Genomic DNA, 23697 nt, shown 5'->3' with positions numbered 1-23697 from the left:
TCATCTACATCAACAACAAAATCAAGATACAACAAAACACGGGAAGTATTCTCAGGAATAGTTTCCGACTAAACATTTTGGTGCCTCCTGTGAGGTGAATTCACACAATCTATGGAGTAATTCAGCACAAATTCGAAAACAGCACAAATTCGTCAACCATTATTCAGTCAACTTCAATATCGTTGGATGTGAATTTATAAGTTAAGTTTTTTCTTTTTTTTATTATTTAATCAATTAATATAATTATTAATTATTCAAAAAAATCAAAATATTCATTCAACATATTAAACGGCATCTAATATTTTATTATAATGGATAATACAAATGTACCATTATCACGAAAACGTGAACTTATTTTACAGAGAATTCGAGAAATTCAAGATGCTCTAAAAAATGGAAAAATGACTATTTTAGTAGCTGAAATACGTTTTAAAAAATTAATTCCACTCTATGAATATTATGAAAACATTATTACTAATTCAGAATTAGATGAATCTAATGACGTAGAATTAACTAAACCAAATGAGAATGATCCATCTCCTGCTGATCTTTTACGACAAGAATACTTTAATCTAATGGGTGTTTTTGAAGCACATAATCAAACTAAAGAACATGAATTACTTAATTCAACCGTTCGTGCTTCCACTTCAACACAAGGGAATTTTTCCTTTGTTGAAACACAACGTCTTGCAAAACTTCCAACCACTGAATTGCCTAAATTTGACGGTAATTTTGAGAATTGGCTATCGTTTAAAAACACTTTTAAAGCACTCATAGATAGTCGAACTGATATTGATGATACTAACAAATTTTTATATCTTCGCGGATGTCTTACTGGCACGGCACGTAACAAGCTATCGCTTTATAATGCTAGCCCTGAAAATTATGAAAAAGCCTGGAAATTGTTAGAAGAAACGTATCAAAAAGAACGTGCATTAGTACTTAAACATTATGATGCTATTTTAAATATTTCTTCGATTTCTAAAGCTAATACTGAAAATCTAACTAAATTTATTGATGAGGCGCGTCAACACTTAAATGATTTGGAATCATTAAATGCTAGCCCAACCGGTGCATTTTTGGTAAGAATTTTGGAACTCAAATTACCTATGGATATTAGGGACAAATGGGAAGAGACTTTTGATGATGATAACACTCTCCCAGATTTCGATCTTTTTAGTAAATTTATAACTAAGACAGCTTTTAAACTCAGCGCGCGTAAAACTGATCAACAACAGAATAATAATAATCAATCATTCAAAAGAAAAGGTTCATATCGTCACGGTAATGCTAACAAAATTCAAAAGAATGAAAATTCAACACAAGTATTCACTACTGTAGCTCGAATTCCTTGTCCTCACTGCAAAGGTCCTCACTCTTTGTACAAATGTTCAAATTTTAGATTATTATCTGTTGATCAAAGAGTAAAATTCGTTAAATCATCTCGTTTGTGTCCAAATTGTCTTCGATTGCATAAAGGAAATTGTAATTCCATTAAATGCAAAATTTGTAATAAATTTCATCACACTTTGTTACATTTTAACAAATCTCAGAATCAACAATCAACAATTCCCAATACAACTAATGCTAATAATTCTAATTTTGAAATTAACAACTCTCTAATAACAAACAAGGATTCAGCATGACTATCCTTACATAATTTTACTACTTATTTAAAATTACCACGATTTCAACTAATGATGAGTGCAATAATTCAAATGCGTGGTTCAAACGGTGATTTCATACAAGCTCGTGCTTTACTTGATACTTGCGCAACTGCTAATTTTGTAACTGAAAATTTTGCTTCTAAATTAAAATTACCAATGAAAATTTGTTCTATTCCAATTGGAGCAGTTAATGGAATGCAAACTTATTCTAAACATATGGTGCAAATATCTTGTAAATCTTTAGATAACAATTATCAAAAGTCATTATCATTTTTAACTGTTAATCAAATTTCGGACTTCAGTCCAAGTGAAACATTTCCTCGTAACATGATTCAGATTAAAAAGAATATCAAATTAGCTGATCCTCAATTTCATATTCCTCGAATGGTCGATGTTTTGATAGGATCCGGAACAACTTTATCTTTATTATCAATCGGTCAGATTAATCTTTCTCATGATGGTTGTGATTTAATTTTACAAAAAACACAACTTGGATGGGTTATAGCCGGAGGAATCAACAATAATAACAAAATAAAATCGGTATCTTGTAAACTTACTGATTTATCAAATCAATTAACTAAATTTTGGGTAATAGAAGATGTAGGTACAAAAAATTCAAAAACTTTAGATGATTCTATGAGTGAACAGTATTATCAACGTGATACTACTCGTAACTCAGACGGACGATACGTAGTAAAACTACCTTTCCGTGTTGAAAATGTTGATTTTGGGAATTCAAAGAGTAAAGCTTATAGACAATTCTTATCCTTGCAAAGAAGATTAAATTCTGACGCGAAACTTAAAACAGAGTATTGTAAGGTTATGCAAGAATATATTGATCTAGGTCATATGGTTCATGTATCAGATGGTCATTATCAAGGATATTATATGCCTCATCATACTGTTGTAAAAGCTTCTAGTACTACAACAAAAGTTCGTGTTGTCTTTAATGCCTCAGCCAAAACTGATAAAGGTATTTCTTTGAATGATGTATTATTAACTGGTCCTACAATTCAAGATACGTTATTTATTCTTTTATTACGATTCAGAAGTTATGTTTACGCGATGACATCGGATATTGCTCAAATGTATCGACAGATATGTGTACATCCAAATCATTATAAATATCAACAAATATTTTATTACCATAATAATAAAATTAGCACTTATGAAATGAGAAGAGTTACATTTGGAGTCTCTTCCGCTCCGTTTTTAGCAACACGTACACTTCATAAACTTGCTGATGATGAAGCTCATAACTTTCCTAAAGCTTCAAGGATATTGAAACGTGATTTCTATGTTGATAATTTATTAACTGGTGCTAATTCTTTGAATGAAATTCTTCAATTACGTGATGAATTAATTCAACTAGTTAGAAAAGGAGGTTTTGAATTGAGACAATGGGCATCCAATCATAAACATGCTTTAGATAATTTTGATCAAAGGACACTAGATTTGGATTGTGCTATAAATGATGATCCAGTTTCTAAAACTCTAGGTGTAGCTTGGAATTCTCTTACAGATAGTTTTATTTTTACTGTCAATCCTATAGATCCTTTAACTAAAATAACAAAACGTACAATTTTATCTAATATTGCAAGGATTTTTGATCCTATCGGTTTATTAGGTCCTATAGTTTTAGCTGCAAAAATTATAATACAAGCATGTTGGAAATCTAAAGTTCATTGGGATGAAGCTGTCCCACCACAATTACATTTACAATGGCTAAAATTTTCAGAACAATTACCTTACATTAAAGAATTTTCTATTGAACGTAATTTAATTGTTCCAAATGCCATTAATATTGAATTACATGGTTTTTGTGATGCTAGTCAGGTTGGTTATGGCGCTTGTTTATATGTACGCTCAGTGGACCAAGAAGGACAAGTTGTTGTTAAGTTAGCTTGTTCAAAATCCAGAGTTGCACCACTTAAAGGAATAACTATTCCTAAATTAGAATTATGTGGTGCACAGTTACTTGCTCGCTTATATCGTGATACAATACCAGATTTTTCTGTTTCTCGAATAATATTTTGGTCTGATTCTACCATTGTACTTCAATGGCTTCAAAGATCACCTCATTCTCTTAAGGTATTTGAAGCCAATCGGGTTTCAGAAATTCAATCTCTAGGAGATAAAATTGAATGGAGACATGTTAGAACTAAAGATAATCCAGCCGATTGTTTGTCTAGAGGTCAGTTGCCCTTTGAGTTTTTTAATAATCAAATGTGGTTTGAAGGTCCAATATGGCTCTCTCAAGACCAAGAAAATTGGCCAGTATTAACACCAACAGTTTCTGATGAATTGCCTGGTGTTCGAAAGAATGTTTGTTTACTTTCTATTCCTAATGATACCTTAGAACGTTTTTCTTCTTACACTAAACTCTTAAATATTTGTTCATATTGGCTCCGTTATCTTAAAAATTATCCATTTAAATATAAAGCTTTAAGTGTAGAGGAAAATTACAAACAGAAATTAGAATTTTAAAAATAATTCAAAATGAACAATTTTCTGCTGAAATAGAACAATTAAAAGAAACTGGTGAGACCAAAAATTTACGTTTAAGAGGTCTTAATCCATTTATTGACGATAACGGTTTACTTAGAGTTGGTGGGCGTTTGAAACATGCTCCAATTTCATTTACTAAAAAACATCCAATATTATTGCCTTCGCATCATCATATCACTGATATAATTATACGAGAAATCCATAAAAATAATTTTCATTCAGGCATACAAGGTACTTTATCCAATTTAAGACATAAATTTTGGATATTGGATGGTAAAAACCAGGTAAGACAAATTACACGCAATTGTATTGACTGTATAAGAAATCGACCTGTACCATTACATGGTAAAATGGCAGATTTACCTAGTTCTAGAGTCACTGAATCAACCCCATTTTCTCATGTAGGTGTTGATTATTTTGGACCATTGTTTATTAAAGAACGTAAATATAGAAATAGGACTACAATCAAGGTTTATGGTTGTGTCTTTATTTGTATGGCAACTAAGGCTGTACATATTGAAATTGCCAGTGATTTAACTTCTGATGGTTTTCTGGGTGCCTTCGGACGATTTATAGGTCGTCGAGGTATTCCTTCTCATCTATACTCAGATAATGGTACTAATTTTATTGGAGCAAATAATCAATTAATGCTACCGGAAAATAATTTTTTGAGTGTTCCAGATAATCGTCTCAGTGCATGGCAGTTTATAACTAAAGCAAAACAAGATTTCTGGAATCGATGGTACCTAGAATATCTCCATGAATTACAAATACGACAAAAATGGCATTCATCAAAGGTGAACTCAAACCAAATCAGGTGGTGCTACTTATGGATAAAAATCAACCATGTATGCGTTGGAATCTGGGTATCATCGTTGAAACTTTTCCTGGAGATGATGACGTTGCTCGAGTCGCTTCTATCAAAACTACTCAAGGAATATTCAAAAGAAATATTACCCAAATATGTCCTTTACCTATTAATTGTTAATACTTAATTACTGTATTGTCTTGTTCAAAAAATTTGAAACTTAAAATTATTACATTAACATCTAGATATTATATTGCTCACTCACTCGCAACGGGGGGAGTGTGTTCAAACCCATGAGATGTCTCTGATTTAAATTAATAAGTTGTTAAGAATCATGGCGACATCTCTGACTTAAATTGATAACTAATTCGTAAATTCTTATACATGCGCATGCACAAGAAAGTAGTTCTAATTATATTATTAATTAATTGAATTTTGTTAATTAATTCTAAATATTGTTTGTTGATAAATATTCTAACTATTAATTGTAAACTAAATAATAATCCTGTGAGGAATTATTTATCATACAATCATTAATTTCATGTCATACGATTATCAAAATGATGTATTAATGCGCCATAGCGGCCATTAATATACAGATTGGGTTGGTTTTAACAAGATATCCGCCATTAATACATAGATTGGTTTGGTTTTAACAAAAACAACCGCCATTATAATTAGCGTCTCTAGACCGATTAAGACAACAGCCATTAAAAATGTCTCAGCGTCTTTTGACTATTTTTCATCAAAAATATCAAATATTATTCAACAAAATTGTGCAAATCTGTGTTATATTCATTATCGAATAATTATCAAAATAATTAATAATCAGTGAAAATAATTCCTAGTTTCTAAAACGTGAATTACATGTGTTATAAAAGTAATTCCTAGTTTCTAAAACGTGAATTACATGTGTTATAAAAGTAATTCTTGTTTCTAAAACGTGAATTACATGTGTTATGAAAGTATTTCCTAGTTTCTAAAACGTGAATTACTTTTAACTAGTTCCCACACTAGCATTATTATTTAAGTGATCACTATTTAATTCGGCGGTTGAGCTCACCCCATAAAGCTTGTGAAATATCAAGTACTTATCTTTTGATTATATACAAATAATTTATTATCATAAGCTTGTGAAATACCAAGTGATAACATTTTCATCAATTTGTTAATTGTTCATCATATGTACTCATTGTATAATTCATTTTATATAATTTCTGTATCAAAAACATAATTTTGAGGAGTTTTTTTTTTGCCCAGTTATCACTGGCATAATTTTTCTTCTCTTGGGGAATAAACATTCATTTCACAACCCCAAAAAATCAAGTGTTTCATTTATTTCACCATTAAAAGTTCAATCATCTACATCAACAACAAAATCAAGATACAACAAAACACGGGAAGTATTCTCAGGAATAGTTTCCGACTAAACACTTTTTAGTGCTGATTGCTATTTAATAAATATTGCTCTCCTGTGTTGATTAATGTTTTTATTGTAAACTTTGCACTTTATCGTGTTTTCTTTTGTTGCCGAAATTTCCGGTTTAGCTATCCAAATTTAGTACATTACTTTATTTATTTCCCGTTCTTTTTAATTTTTGTTTTGTCTGGAGAAATTCATGTAAAATAGCATTTACTGAATTAATATTCAGCTACACAGCAATAATTATTCGTAGGCATTTTATTTGGTGTTCAAAAATTATTTTTGGTGGCCAAAGCAAACCAAAAATAATATATTTCAATACAGCCAACCTAAATTATTTAATCGTAGGTAATCTCTACAAATAGCACATAATCATAATTATGGCGAAACATAACAACATCTGTTAACACTCTATATGTCTATAAAGCCCAGTAAAAAAGTTCCCATTGGTAGATAGCGTCTGGCTTAGCAGGATTGTCGACAGATTGATTATTTCGGAAAAATCTAATCTACTGACTAAGCAAAATTTTATTTTTAAATATTTATCTTATGTGACGTAGCCACACAGTAATATAAAACTGACTGAACTGAACCGAAGACTGAAATATTCTTACCAACATGTTAAAAGTATCAAATCCATCACTTATAAGTAGATAATATATGTTTAATAAGTTAATATTAAGATTTTATATTATATTTACCTTTTTTATTGTTTCAGGTAAGAAAAACTATACTCAATATATCAAAATCAAATTTCGAAAGTAAGTATTAGTTTACAAAAGAAAAATTCACGGCAGATTCGTCATTTTTATGTACTGATTTTGGCGGCAGCTTCAAGCTTGATTACGAATATACAAAATAAAATACTAACATTTTTGTAAGAGCATTTTGAAGAAAGAGCCAACTTAGATTCGTAACAAATAAGAGTAAGAATTTTCCAGCAAAATGCTTTTTTTGCTTTACCGGCAAAATTTGTTTGCTATTTTAAAAAAATCACAAACTTGCTTTTATCTCTTATCAAATCAGATCATGAGTTGATTTTTAAACGATCTTGCAAGTTTTGGTCAAATTTACGGTTTCCGTAGACCCTCCTTGTTAAGCAGACAACTTTAATTTGGAAAATTTTTTCCAAAAAAAAGAATAGCCCACATTTAAAAAAAAAAGTATTCAAAGACTAATGCATTCTATATTTCAGGCATGCGTAAAAACTATCACGGACAAAAAGGAACTCCACCTTTACACAAATACGCCTCCATTTTTACGTTGGGTCTTAGTTTTCAGTGACATAATAAAGTGACTGCATTTTTAATAACTTTTCAATATGTAATAATCAAAGAAAAATAGCTAAAATAGTTAAATTACTTTATTATAAGCAATAAATTTCCTTATCAAAACGTTTCGACTTTAATTGGAAGAAAATTTTCTGTTTTTTATTTGATAATTACGTTTTTACCAGGAATTTATTACAATTGCGTAAGGTTTCGTATACTTGATTTGCCAATGGTTTGCTAAGAAAGTTCCACAAATTAGTATGATAGATTTTATCATGTGTGATATTTTTGATTTAATAAAAAAATTATGTTTCATGGCAAATTGAAACTTTGATAGGCTTAAGATGGCCCGTAGCCACTTTTTTGGTACACTTTTCTTTCTTTATTTTGAATGATTAAATTCTTAGTAAAAATTTAAATGGACATATTCACTAATAAAACACAATCAAATAATCATTTTACATAAATTTTCTATATGTAACGGACCTTGTTGGGCAACAATTCATTGATTTCAGTATGGAAAAAATTAACCTCCGAAAAAATTTTGGTCGTAAATAATTTTCGATATATTGGTAGGACTTGATACTAAACCATGCCTATAAAATGTTTATTACTATTTTGAGAGATATTCATGGGTACCTATTATTATGAATGTTTGTAACTTTGATATCTAGTGAATCATTTTATCAATGCATCACTTAGTGTATCCTATTTAAATGATAACCAATCAGTTCGTCTTATCTGTGGTTACAAATCAAACGTCAAAGCTTAAGTGTTATTTGTTCTAAATATTAAATTTTTGATGATTTATCAACGTTTATTTTGAATAGCCTTTCAACTTCAAAGAGTTGACAATTAATTGACTTTATAGTACCTATTATAACAATTTAATTGCTCTAACAGAATAGTATTTATTCTAAAAATTATTAAATGCAACATTTACTTTTAGAAATATAAAAGAGGTACTTGCATACTTCTCGAAAATCGTATCAATAGATTCTAGATATTATTAAGGAAAAACTAATAACAATTTTCGCATGGCATAGTCATTCGTGACTATCACAATAAATTGGAATAATTTCTATTCGGAAAATTCTATCCGTTTTTCGCAGTTAACTTAAAAACCGTACATTTAACCGAATAATGTGACATCACTATATAGCACATAAAAAAAAGAAATTTGATTAGTTTTCTAAAGCCCAAGGCCTAGTTTGTACCCCCGAACCAAAAAAAAGGGGTATTATAAGTTTGACCGCTATGTGTGTGTGTCTGTCTCTTTGTCTTTGTGTCTGTGGCATCGTAGCGCCTAAACGGATGAACCGATTTTGATTTTAATGTTTCGTTTGAAAGGTAATTTAATGGAGACTGTTCTTGGCTATGTTTCAAGTGCGAGTTAAGGGTTCCGTACCCGAAAAAATTGACGATGATCTTCAAAATCGGCTCAGTTTGGAAAAGACTTTAAGGAAAAAAGGGAATTAAATGGAGAAGGTTTTTAGATAGGTTTCAAGTCGAGTATAGGGTTCCGTAGCCGAAAATTTGTCGGGGTTTTTTTTAATTTTGTAAATTTTACTTGATAAGTTCGTAGAAAGATAATCAGTATGATCTGTACTCGATATCAGTAGTATGATCATTCACGAAGCTATGGAGCTTTGACAAAAATAAATTTGCTTTTTAGTTTTGTGATACAAAATGCTTTATTCAATGAACCAGATCCCGCTTTTAGAAGATTTTTGTATTTTTAGAAGTATCATTAAATATTCTCTCATTTCTTTCACTCAAATTGACAGAAAAGTAATATTTTTGAATTATTTGTTCAGCATCCTACTTCAAACAAACTATAATAAACTATATAACTGTTATCAATTAAGTTGAATATAGTGTCGTAACCGGAGGTTTCCAGTTATTTAATAGAATTTGGATACGTCACTTCTTTTAAGGCAATTTCGCTGTCACCAGGGTAATAGCTTATGGTGCTATTCCAAGACCTTGACTTAGTTAAGAATTAATAATTAATAGTTAACTAAGGAGAATTCGTTAATGTTGGTTAGCCACTGTTCAATTAATTAAAACACACGATTTAAAAGTGATTAAAATATTTAATTATTTATTAAGTATAACTATTACAACATGAGATTCTTCTTTAAAATCTAACAAGTTTGTTTGAAGAACTAACGAGATTGTTAAGTTATAACGAGTTTGTTTGAAGAACTAACGAGATTCTAATTAAATAGGTGTTAGGCATTCCCTTTTATACTGTTTTTGTCCCTGAGAAGGGACCTTGACCTAATTACACATGCGTTAATTAATTAGGGCATGCGTATCGCATATCTAATACTTAAAATAAGCCTTTTTCTGTGTCACTACAATAGAAACAAAATTGAGATCTCAAAAATCTTTGAGGATTTTACAGGGGAAACTAAAAAAATTACAGTTGACAAATTTGAACATTTACGATATGTTTTTGCAAAGACGAATTTCTTTCAAAACACTAAAATAAGTGTTTGGTTAAACTTTTTCTTACTTCTTAAAATTTATTTTCATTGTGATCATTTTACTGCCTTGTATTTGTCAAGTTTAACTAGAATTGATGATAGTAATTTATTATGCTCTTATTTCTATTCACCTAATTCTTAGAAAGTTTTATCAAACAAAAATTAAAAGAACCAATGTGATCATTTATTTATTGTAAATGTTAATGTCCATTTCTTGAAATAATCTTGAAATTCATTTAATTTACTATTTTCAATTGTTATGTACTCATTTGTTACACTATAAAGATAGTCAGCCTAGAGAGAAAACTGAATTTTCTTTTATCTTTATATGTTCACCATTATTTTGAAAAACTATTTTGTTTTCTTATAATTTATCTTCTATAAAATGGTGTAATTTTCCTATTATAGAAGAGACGTTTTAGTTTTTTTTTACCTTTACATAAGACACATTTAATAAAAGAAAACTTGAACCAAGACAAAAATGAATTTTTTCTGATTGCATACAATCATTAATTTAACAAATTGTATATGAAAATAAATATTTATAGTTTATTATTTAAGTCCATATACAAGCTAAAATGATATAAGATCGGTCTTCACTCATCCGATAACCAGATGAGACATATTTTTTATGAAGTTTCTTGATTTATAAACACGCATCAAATAGTTATTCTATCGAAAAGTGTACATGGCTATTTTTAAATAAATTAATTTTCATCAACGGTTTTTTGTAGGCAAGCCTATGCCATTATTTTCAAAAATTACCTTTCTTCGGATACTAATTTGGATTGGTTAACAGATCGGTGTAATTACCTATTTTGACAATATGGCTCATCTGGTTTCAGATGGGTGAAGCTCCACCTTATACCGTCTCCTGTACTGTTGCCATCAATTGAAAAATATTTTCTCCACAAAAATTTAAAAATTATTATTTTAAATTTTATTAATTGCTATCTCGAAAACTAAGACCTGAACGAACAAAATTTTGGTTTAAAATTGATAAGAAAATGAAGATATTTATTATTATATAAAAAAACAATTGTTATTTTACAACTTTTCTCCCTAAAACAATAAAATAAAATTTTAACGAACATCCATCCAAAGAATACGTTAAAAAAGCCAAGAAAACTTTGGTAGATCCATCGAAATAATGTTGACCATTGTGAATCTATTTGAATCAGTTTTAACGATGAAAATAATAGTCATATCTTTTAATCGTTAATTACCTAACCGTACACATTTTACATTATTAGCTGATAAATTTAAACAATTTATTTAAACGTAAATTTACAATATTGCATAAATGTTCATTTTGCCACTGGAATTTTAGCATTTATAAATTAATAATTGAATATTTAATCATTATTATTTGTACGTACAATAATAAATTGTAAAAATTTATTTGTAAAAAGTTAAGCATGGAAGGATTAACAAATAAATAACAAAATAAGGATTAACAAGTGGCCAAGTAACTGTAAAATAAATCCATAAATACTTTATAAAATGACGTAATGGAATTACATAGTTATTCTTTTATGACATTATTTCATGATAATGAAAGTTTATTAATGAATTTGCGTTATTTTTTAAAATCACGCGTTGTTGATTCCAAATATTATCAACTTCTACAATAAAACTTTTATAGTAAAGTTTAGATACCTTTAATGTCCTTGGCCAATAAAATATATTACAGACTCAAGAAATATTCATTATATGTACTTCAGAAAAATTTTGCTATTTGTGCAGGATGAAAAGGCAAAACTCTAGCACGTATAGACTTGTTCACGTAGGCGGGAGTGCGTTTGAAATATGTTTGAGACAATTTCAAAACAGAGGTTAACTTTCGGAAACCAAAATTTGGGAAATTTATCAATGAATGTCTACAATATTGACTCGGCAAGTTGTTTTTCTTTATGGTTTATGCCATTGTATAATAAAAAAAACATTAATAATAATCGAAAGACTTTGATGTTTAAATTTGTATACATCTCTATCTAACACTATACACTAGAATAGATTTAACAATCTTGTACATACTGTGGTATGATTAGATTTCTGTGCTGCGGAAGAGAAGCTCGATTACGAACAAGAAAAAAAAATTCGTTTAATTTATTGTGTCGGATATCAATTTTGAAGGTCTTGAAGAGCTTGATGGAATTATGCATATCATATACAAAAAGCCAAATAGCGACTGCGTTACACCGTCGAAAGTTAAGGACCGATAACAGAAATTTTTTTGATATGTACGGTGTTTGATAAAATTTTGTTTTGACTTTTTAAAGTTTATTTTCATTATAATAATTTTACTGCTATGTATTTGTCAAGATAAACTGGAATTGATAGTCATTTAATGTGCTCTTATATTATATTCACCTAATTCTTAGAAAGTTTTATCAAACTAAAATTAAAAGAACCCAATGTGTTTATTTATTTATTGTAGATACATAATAAAACCTACTTCTTGAAACAATCTAGAAATTCATCTAATTTACTATTCTCAATTGTTAAATAATCGTTTGTTATACTACAAAGATAGTCAGTCTAGACCAACTCTGTATAATAATATCGAGAGGAAACTTAATTTTCTTTTTATCTTTATATACTCATCATAATTTATTTCGAGAAACTATTTTATTTTCTTGCAATTTCTCTTCTATAATAGTGTAATTTTCCTACTAAAGAAGGGACATTTTTGTTTCTTTTATCTTTACATAAGACATACAATAAAACAAAACTTGAATCAAGATAAAAATGAATTTTTTTCTGATTACTTATAATAAATAATTTAACAAATTATATATGAAAATAAAAATAAATAGTTTTATTTATACGTCCATGTGCTAGCTAAAAGCAAACTATATTCGAATCTACATCGGCTTTTTGTTGAGAAAAATATTTTGTAAATAAAAAGACCATATCTGGAGTTTTTTCTCCTGATATATGTAATTTCCTAGAGTTCAAATTTTTGTTGAAAGTTTTTCGACTATTTTTAACAATTTTTAACCGACTTCAAACAAAAAAGGAGGAGGTTATCAATTCGATTGTATTTTTTTAAAGTGTGTTACCTCATAACTTTCAATTTGGTTAACCAATTTTGATGACTTTTTATCTATTTGAAAGCTGGTGCTTTCCGTGTGGTCCCATTTCCCTTTTGGTCCAGTTCTGACAAGGGCATTCATGAGAAAATCATAAAATTCTTAAGTTTGCTTTAAGTATGAGTATAACAAGAATAACTCAATATCACGCCAACCGATTTCGATGAATCTTTTTTTAGTGACAAATTAGTTAGTGTACTTCATATTCACTAAAAATCACAAAATAAAAAAACAAATAGAAAATCGACTTCACCAACACTCCAAAATAACAATAATTTTAACTACATTATATTATCGTTATTTTTTTACTTTTTAGTGCATATTAATTTATTTTGGAAAAGCGTTTCTTTTGAAGTCGGTTTTCTTTTTGTTAAAAGTTTTTTATTATTATTATTAGTGAATAGCTTGTATTATTACAGAATAGGGTTATTTTGTAGAGAATAGCTTTCTAGCTGTGTATATTTCTTATCAGTTACGGTCAGAAGAGTAAGCGAAATAAAAAATATCGCTTTTAATTTAAACTTTAAATTAAGTAAAATTATAATTTTTTAATATAAACAATATTGTAGCAAATAATTTTTACTACGCTTAAAGCTCTGAACTACTTAAGTACCAGTCCATTACTTTTTATTAAAATTATTCAAATGAATATGATGTTCATAGTTATATATATCCGAAATGTAATTAGCTTGGAGCATCTTAGCCTCATCCAATCGATCCTGGAATAGATTATAATGATAAACCTTCAAAAGGTCAGTATTGATTGGGGTAATATTCTTTACACCATCCAAGCCCAAACCATAAGGTGCGTTTTTGCTAGTTTTAAAATAAAACTGTCCTGGTTTCCTAAAACAAAATCAATTATTAGAATCAAACAATAAACTGATACCTGCTAAGGTAACATAATAGATCGGTATTTATTGCAACAAGTGAAATTTACAAAATTTTAAAAACCCTCGACAAATTTTTCGGTTACAATATATAAAAACACTCTCCGTTAAAATATCTTTCAAACGAAACCAAAAAAAATCAAAATCGGTTCATCAGATAGACAGACAGACATACACAGACACACATAGCGGTCAAACTTATAACACCTTTTTTTTTGTTGGGGGGTTAAAAATATTGTTCTCTCATTGATAAGAGAAAAAAATCAGGTCGGAAGCGCCATCTTATTTCAAATTAGATACGGAAACGAAGATATATGTAACTACATTGTTGAAAATTAAAGAAAAGTAGTACTATTTATTTTATTGAAGCAGCTAGATGAACTATAGAACTATAGTTTTTTTTAACTTTTCGGGGGAGCATTCTAAATCTTTTCCTAAGATGAGAGAGAACAAATATTGCTTCGTACAGAAATGAATACCATTAAGAGGGCTGACACAACTGCCAAAAAAGTTCAATTTATTTTTTTTTCACGATTTCTTTTATCCAAATCTGAATTTGATTTTTTTAAGAATTTTTTATTTAATTGGTTTATTCTCCAAATCAAAGAAATAACGTAGTTCTTTAAGGTTATTTTTAATGACACTTCATGACGAAGAGAATAGTATCACTGACTCTATACGAAACATTTACTCACCTTAAATTTGGCCCAAGCTGTACAATGTAAGCATAGTTGCAATCAGTTGCATTACATTGAACGCCAAAAAATAATTCCGGATTTTCTATCATACCTGCCCAATATCCTGCTGCAGCTACATGGGAACATCTTATGACCTTGGCTAGTTCTAAAACACCAACTTCAAACTATTGAAAAGATATTAATACAATTAATTCAGCATACTTTTGCATTATTTATGATGCGGGTGGATAACAAAGACCATATGGAATGTCTATAAATCTAGCGAATACAAACATTTCTGTCCTTTCGCTATTCCCAGTATGCTATAACATAAGCACACTGGTTTTAAATATTTAGAAGCTAGCTAAGTAGGTACTAGATATGTAAGACTCTTTTACTACTTATAGATACACTGAGGATTCGATACCTTTGCAACACCTATGTTAGTGGAGAAATGCCACTATAGCTAGTGGCATTTCTTCAATAAGGTCTTTACCCATGTTTCTTATACGAAAAAAAAAATTCTTATACGAAAATTGCTCAAATCTTGACAAGCATCCAGGTTTTCCAATTTTTCCCGCCACTTTAATCACTTCCAGCGACCACCTTTTGTTCTAATAAGCTCAAATTTGTTATTTCGGATTATTTACTTTGCGAATTCCTGTTTAATCAGCATTTTGGGGGCATTCTTAGGGGAAAACTGCTTTTTTCGAAATTTCAAGACTTGCAAAGTACCTTTTAATTGAGCTAAATAGTGGAAAAATCGTATTCAGGTTGAGCTAGTGTCAAGAGAAATTTTTGGTGGTATCAGCCTTTGATAATACCTTCTTCCGTTTAAATATTGAAATTATATACGTGAATTTTCGTAGTTTTTAAGGCTTTGAGCAATTTGCTCTTCCTCGCCCTTTTGAATGTAGAAATATCATGGATTTTAGATGATTGAGGAACTTTGCGTACATGTCTAGCCATACCAAATTTCATTAGAGAATTAAAATATTTATCGTAATGTTAGAGAATAATTTCAGTAGTAATTCTTGTTACATAAAAGTCTTACGATAAGATTTCGTAAAATTTAAGCCATATAAAACTACTCCTACACCCAAGAAAATGCAAAAATATGCTGCCCACTAAAGTTTCAGAAAAATATTTTACCTTCGTCAGACTCAATTTCAAAAACATTACGATCAGTACATTTTGGCTGAATTGTACCATCATTGGCTATTAGATTTGAATCGGCCGAATTATAAAAATGGGTACCAATTTGTCCTATATTTGAATGTAATACAATTGTATAATCTGCATATCCTTTTTGAAAATAATCATAAAAAACTGGATCTAAGCCAACCAATAATGGTAATTTTGGAGTTGTTTGTTTTGCTACTAAATAAGCAATACTAGCTCCATATGAATGTCCCACAAGTTGTATATCATCCACACGTAGGCCCAGTTTTATTAATGTAGAAAGAATAGAAGCATAAAGGTCGCCAAGCCACTGCACATAATTTAAATTAATGAGCTTGAATCCTTATTTTAAAGTTCAACAGATTTAGTTACTTACATGCAGTATTTCACCCATAAGACCTGGCGCGTTTTCACTTGTGTATTTATAAGCATCCATATGAATCACATTGTATTGTTTTGAATTGATATAGGATTCTAACAATGGACGAACATTTGGATTATCAAGTGTTGTTTCATCGCCAGGAATAAACATTACAGTTTTTCGTAAAGGATTAAATATATCTTGTGCTAAAATTTGTTCAGGTTTTGATGCTTGTATAATTCGATAATCAATGTATGTTCTGTGAATAATTCAAAGTAATAATAATTTATAAATTTTTAGAATTTAATTCTGACGCATATAGCTTTTCAATTATAGCCATCATTATTTTGGTAGACATGTTCTTTATCTTTTCATTTCCTGAACATACCAATTCTTGAGAGGAAAGTTGGCTAAATTGTTTCCCCTGACTCGATTAAAAAAACTTGGTAATGATGTTGGATCACGAAATCGCCCACTTATACAAAACCTGATATCATGAGTATATAACTTTCGTGCGAAACATGAAACTGCACCTCTTAGAATAGAAACACGATTTAATTGAATCGATATATTTAAATAAAAACTTTATTTATTTATATAAAATTTTTACCTTATTAAATTTAAAATGATTATTGAGTGCTTTACATTTTTTTGTTAGAACAATTAACATGAAATTCAAGCGACCCAAAGAATACATAAAAAACATGTGGTTGAATTCACCAAAATAATGTTGGCCATTGGGAAAGTATTTGTGCCAGTTTTAACTATGAAAATAATAATGTTTACTTTTAACCGTTAATTACCTAAACAAAACACAATTTATATTATCAGCTGATAAATTATAACAATTTATTAAAGGTAAAAATATTATTGAAAGTATTGCACAAATTTTCATTTTGCCACTGGAATATTTAATATTTACTTGATGCCGTATGGCGTACATCCAACAAATAAGTTAACTTTTCATTTGAAACGATCAATGCATAATAAAAAAATGCGTAAAACATTTTAATAAAGTTAAGCACGGAAGGATTAACAAATAAGATAACAAGGATTAACATATGAGTCAAAAATCTGCCGAGTAGCACCGAATTCCTACGTATTTCTTAGAAAAATTCATCACCACTAGCTAACCTTCTCATTAGAAAAATTGAGAGAGCCAACCAACCCAAATCACCCCCCAATCAGAAACTTCAAGTTCTTACTGTTCAAAAATTTTAACAGTAAGACGGATTTGAATGCGGTTTTCAGCTTCATCGATTCAATAAACCTTCAGGAAACTTTGTAATCCAATTTTTTTATAAGTAATTAAAAGTATGCAATTTGCATAAATAATTCCCCGTGAATTAATGTTATTTTTGTGAGAAATAATATAATAAAAATATAATAAAATATAATAAAAAATGATGTAATAATAATATAATTATGAGAAAACGAGGATACCTTGCACCCTGGGCACCACGTACGTCGAAGACCATTTCTGTCGCAATATTCTTGTATAGCGCCCCCAAAAACCCCCGGGTAACAAGTTTGGAATCATTTTCATCACTATTAACCGAATTGTAAATTTAGTATTTACGGTCAATTTAAAATATTTTTATAAAATGCATATTATTTATGAAAATTGTATATTTTTAATATCTAATAAATCAATTTAAGTTGAAAAATTTCCAGATGCTCCAACGAATCGAATGCGGATTAAGATGGATTAGAATGCGAACAGCATTCTAATCCGTCTTGCTGTTCAAATTTTCGAACTTCAGTGCTTCGCTTCCGCGACTAAATATACGTATACGCTCAGCTTCAAACATACGTTTGAAGCCAGAAACATTCCAACATTTGTTAGATAGTTAAATAAAACCACAAAAGAAACAACAAACGTTCTTTTATAAAAAATTTATCAAATATGTTAATAAAATTTTGTATTTCAGTGATAAAATATCTACACGGAAAGTGCCCATAAGTTCATTTATAAATTTCTTGTTTGATTACCGCTGTATAAAAATTATCATGGCAGTGAAATTATACTGCTGCATTTGAGCTATTTTTTGAAAACACGTGTTGTTGATTTCATTATATTACAAATCAGCTACAATAAAAAGTATTTAAATAAAGTTAAATTATCTCTTGGAGTTCAGTTTAAAAACCTTTAATGCCTTTGGGTAATAAAATATGTTACAAAATGATTAAGAAAGATTATTTGTACTTCTTTAAAAAATTTGATATTTATACTGGGTATAAATATGCTGGGTATAATATATTATAAGTTAAGCTCGAAAAGTTAAAAAAAAAATGCCTTACTAGAAGATTCTACTACAAAATTTCAAATAGAAACCCTACTTTCTTGTTGTCGATTTGTGTAAAAGGCCTAAAATAAAACCCATTTTACTCAAAATATTTTTTGTATATAAAAGTTCTAACGATACAGATGGATTTTCTGTTGGGTAAGACATTTTTTTTAAATTTAAATAATTTTGGTTTCTTTCACAAATTCTTACACGCTTTTCGCACATATTTAACAAAAAGCTCCGTGTCCCATCTCGAAATAATTTCGGTAACGTATTGGAAGCATTTTTATACGAAAGTATAATCGTCCAATTGACTACGCTCACCTGATTTTTATTAAGGTAATTTGTCATATTGTCGTAAAGCCAAGTCGTAACTTGTTATTAAGCATAAAAAAGAGATTATATGTGTGAAAAAAATGTGATCAAGTACGTTGGATCTGAATAAATAAAGTTAAACAAGTGAAATTTACAAAATTTAAAAAACCTTGTAAACCGATTTTTGGAAACTTAGCTATAAAATGTTCTCAATTAAGGCTTTTCGACCGTTAAGGTTCTACGATGCCACTGCGAATTACACAGATGCACAGATAAATACTTTAAACTTATAACACTCCTTCTTAAATCATTATCAAAGTGATGGTCAAGGACATCAGGTGAGACGAAAAGGATACTTAGAGAGCTATCATTTTTTGGGGCAAATTTTTGGAAATATTTTAATTGAAATTGAATTATTTTAGTTGAGTTTGTTCTTTTGAATTATTGTTTTCAATTAGCTAATTATTTTACCATTTCACTTTTCAAAATGAATTGAGCCAAGTTTATTTAACCAATCCATTTCCTTTAATTATTTCATTACATTTCATAGTAATTATTTATATGTAATAATTAAACGTCATTCCTTTTCCAAACTCAATCGATTTTGAAGATCATCGCCAAGTTTTTAGTCTTTTCGAGAACGAAATTCGAAGGTCTCACTTGAAACATAGCTAAGAACCAAAAAATTTAAAAACGGGTCATCCGTTTAGGCACTACGATACCACAGACACACACACACACACATAGCAGTCAAACTTATAACACCCCTTTTTTAATTCGGGGGTTAATAAAAAAGATTTTAATAAATAAAGTTTAATTTTAACCCTCTTATACCTTCAAATGGGTTAAAAGATAACGCACAGTCTGCACTTTTGAAATAGAAAAATGCGCACCTTTTGCGAAGATGATCTTAATGAATGGAATTTATAAAAATATAATATTTCATTTTAAATCAAATTCTATTTATATCTATATTGTATATAGATGTCATTCAACTTTTTCCAAATCAGATTTTTCTATATATGTATATAAATAAAAGGAAGAAATAGATAAAAATAGATTTAATAGACAAATTATAGTATTATAAAAAGGGATAAAACTCAAATAAAGTTGAAATCTAGATAAAATAGTTTTTCCCTCAGTTAACAATTTCCAATATCACTTTGTATACTCCACTACATGTATACAACTATATATTTCTTACTATACTTTTAACTAAAGCTGCTCATCTATATATAAACTAAATATATACACATACATTTTCCTTGAAAAAGATGTAACCATAAATATATAGGGTAAGATATAGTACCTAGAGTTAAATGTACCTGTGCCCAAAAAATAAGGTGACATTGTATTTATTTTTAAAATTATTTATTTATTATTCCAAATCAATTTCATCCCCTTCAATGTAATCCCTCCCGGTGCAATGCACTTATGCCAACGGATTTTCCAATCTTCGAAACACTGGTTGTAGTCACTTTCCGGGATTGCCTTCAGTTCCGTCTTCGCTGTGACTTGAATCTCCTCTATCGTATCGAAACGATGTCCCCGGAGAGGTCTTTTGAGCTTGCTGAACAGCCAGAAGTCGCATGGCATCAGATCAGGTGATTACGGTGGTTGCAGGACGATATGGGTTAAGTTTTTGACGAAATGATCAAGAATTATGAGTGCAGTATGGGATGGTGCATTATCGTGGTGTAAAAACCATTAATTGTCTTTCCACAATTCCGGCCTTTTAAGGCGGATAGCGTTACGCAAATGACGCATAACGTTCAAATAATATTCCTTGTTGCCTGTTTGGACCTCACCTTATTTTTTGGACATAGTATGTATGCTTATATACAATACTTACTGTACAGTATTTATATTGAAATGAGTGCATTTTATCAGAAAGCAAGAACGGAAGAATGATTGTCAATGTGATTTTGTTTTCGAATAAATTTTACAAGCGTTTATTTATAAACTGATTGGTGGCAAAATTTTTATATCTTGAATGATAAAGTTTCAAATACGTAATGTAATCTCCCTTGAATCTAGCCATATCATGTACCTTGAATCATATAATTTGTATATTTATTCATTTTTATATTTTTATTATTGTGTTTCATTGGGAAATGTATTGTGGGAAAAAGAAGTCTAATTCCCCCTTAGTCATTAAAAAAATAAGTTGAAGCTGTTGATGAACGCCCAGAGTAGTGGATGTCTGTATGAGTAGCGTATGGGGCTTTTAATATTTTTATGTAAACTTTCAAATGAAGAGCTGACTAATTGTTATATGTTACCTTATAACATATAATTCTTCAGCAGCGTAAAAGAGTTCGTCGTATGAGTCCATAAAAAATAGACCGTATAAGTGCATTAAAAACACGTATTAAAAATACACCATACAAGTCCATTAAAAGCAAACTTCAATACGTCTGATTTGAGATTTGCTATAATTGTATTTGCCAGACAGTTAAATTTAACTTCGATTAAAAAATGATATTAAAATAGCAGTAAAACACAATTTATTGAAGTTTGAAGAACTTATTTTGTAACTTATGATGTCCAAAATGTAAAAAGCAAGTTGTGTGATCAAAAATACTATCGCAACGGCAAAGGAGAGACATCAACTGTAATCTGATCATGTTTTATCCAAATATAGGTAAATAAAAAAAGAAAATTTTTATAAGTTGTTTTTTCATTACATATCCCTATATAATTCGCATCGTTCCTTGTAAATGCAAATGTGAATTTTTAAAAAGATGCAAATATTCGCGAATTTTATGTCTTAGAATGAACTGTAACGAATACATGTTAAAGAGAGTGTTTCAGGTACAAATGGCTTGGAGATTCTAAGTACATTAGGATACGATCCATGGTAAATTATGTTGTTGTGGACATGAGTGAGCCATGGTGTTTTGTAGAAGAATAACAGTGCTACAAACAGAGACAATTTTCATTGCGATATTTTAATTTTTGGCTTTATAAAACGTATAAATGTTGTAAATTGTGATTTTGTGTCCTACTATACCTTCCCCTACAATATATAATGATATAAATAAATCCATTTAATAAGATGAAGAGTTTCTTATCGATTCACTATCTCAATGTTTTGATATATTAACTGTCTGGTTTAAATTTAAAAATAAAAGTTCGTGAGCAGAAGAGTTCCACCATTAAATTAATATTTCTTGTTATAAGACGCTTTTTATTCGAATGGGATTTTTATTTTTCATGTTTTTGAAAACATGATATTTATATTCATTAAAGGGAAGAAAAGCAGGCTGGAGAGTTGGTACAACTAAATGCACTTCCTAAACCTGAACTCAATTCATAAACAAATTCATAATATTCCAGCTCCAGTAAGAGAGTGTGTAGAGGTCCGAAAAGCTTTAAAAGTAACGAAGGAAAAATGTTTTTTTTTTAAATAAAGAAGGGGGTCAGATCGTTGATTTTCCGATAAAATACTCTCTTGACACTATTTAGCCTTAAAAGGCGAAAAAACATAATAAATCTTGATAAGTAAACAACCTACATACCGAATATTTCGTTTTGGTGCGGAATTTATGACTTTGAACATCTGCACAGCCTCCCTTGATTGAACTACGGTGTTGAAAATCGATGTGTAAGTGACAAGGATGAATTTTTAGGATAAATGAACTTAGTTTATTAGAAATCAGTCTTATATAATTCTTCGTAGTTTTAGTGGCTTTGAATATTTGAACAGTCACTCCAAATTAAGCTAGAAGGATGAAAATCGGTATGTAGGCTTATCATGTCAAAATATTATGATTTTTTTGTTGCAGTTTTTAGGGATTTTTTACACCTAAGCAGTTCTTCAAACGGATTTACAATACAACACCACACTTCTCCGTGGATCCTACAATGCTGTATTAACTTGTCGCAATTTCACCTTAAAATCCATTGTTATGTAGTATCTAAATTTTTAATTTTCAATCCGCGGAAGGATCTTGTTAAGCATAAACTGAAATAATTTAGAATAATAGGCTACTTTGTTAAATGAACACTTTGTATATTTGAAGACTGAAAAAATGGTAAAATATATACCCCACCATAACAGAGATATAGTGGATATGCTGTAGTGATTTTACCCACATACCAGCCAATATCGAATGCATGCCGCGGCCAACTATTAATTAGCCATTCTATTAACACGCTAGCCTTTTTACTAGCGGCTTGAATGTTATTCGTTCATTCAATCAAATAGATTGTAAGATGACTTGGTTTGGTAACGTTTACCTACTTGCCTAGCCTGGTCATTTCAATTTTATTCCACTTTCTGTCACCTGGTGTAGAATCCCCCACACTGTTAATTGGGTTATCGCAACAAAAAAAAAAAAATACAACGGAAGAGTGTAGTGACATAAAGTGGAAAACAATATGGTACTATTGAAAACTGTGCTTCACAAAAGTTGCAATACTCAGATAAGAAGTATGGCGACGAAACAAAAAGTCTAATTTCTTTGATAGGGACTTCCAGTTTAGACAGTCAAGTTTTCAGTTCAGAAAGTCATTCACCTTTGAGGCCTAGGTATTAGAAAAATTTAGTTGCATGCCTGCTGTTAAAGAGTGCACTTGTTTTAAAAACATAATAGTAGATGTGCTTGTTTTAATAAAAAGGATCTTTTTAAGTGCTATGGAAATTTAACTTGCTTTAACAGATAATATTTTTATTACTAACATTATTCTGTTAGATATTTGCACTATTTACTCTGAT

General features: G+C 29.6%; 2 protein-coding genes across 3 annotated transcripts in view; one reads left to right on the top strand and one right to left on the bottom strand.

Annotated features, from left to right (window-relative positions):
• The window catches only part of LOC123291602 (limbic system-associated membrane protein-like), a 235939-nt gene that overhangs the window by 62766 nt on the left and 149476 nt on the right, over window positions 1–23697 (top strand). The gene's annotated exons all lie outside the window — the stretch shown is intronic.
• LOC123305473 (pancreatic lipase-related protein 2-like) lies at window positions 13870–17611 on the bottom strand. 2 transcript variants are annotated; one of them, XM_044887192.1, is made up of 5 exons: window positions 17509–17611; window positions 16390–16633; window positions 15984–16323; window positions 14850–14997; window positions 13870–14110 (listed from the first exon to the last, which is right to left on the bottom strand). In XM_044887192.1, the coding sequence occupies exons 1-5, from the start codon at window positions 17514–17516 to the stop codon at window positions 13885–13887; spliced, it is 966 nt and encodes a 321-aa protein (XP_044743127.1). In that variant the 5' UTR covers window positions 17517–17611; the 3' UTR covers window positions 13870–13884. The 2 variants fall into 2 exon arrangements, with proteins under 2 accessions (XP_044743127.1, XP_044743126.1); XM_044887191.1 differs by lacking the exon at window positions 17509–17611 and adding an exon at window positions 17178–17363.

This window comes from Chrysoperla carnea, chromosome 1 (genome assembly GCF_905475395.1).
Source record: "Chrysoperla carnea chromosome 1, inChrCarn1.1, whole genome shotgun sequence".
NCBI classification, from domain to species: domain Eukaryota; kingdom Metazoa; phylum Arthropoda; class Insecta; order Neuroptera; family Chrysopidae; genus Chrysoperla; species Chrysoperla carnea.
The sequence above is the reverse complement of the archived record's forward strand: the minus strand, read 5'-3'. Positions and strand labels throughout refer to the sequence as shown.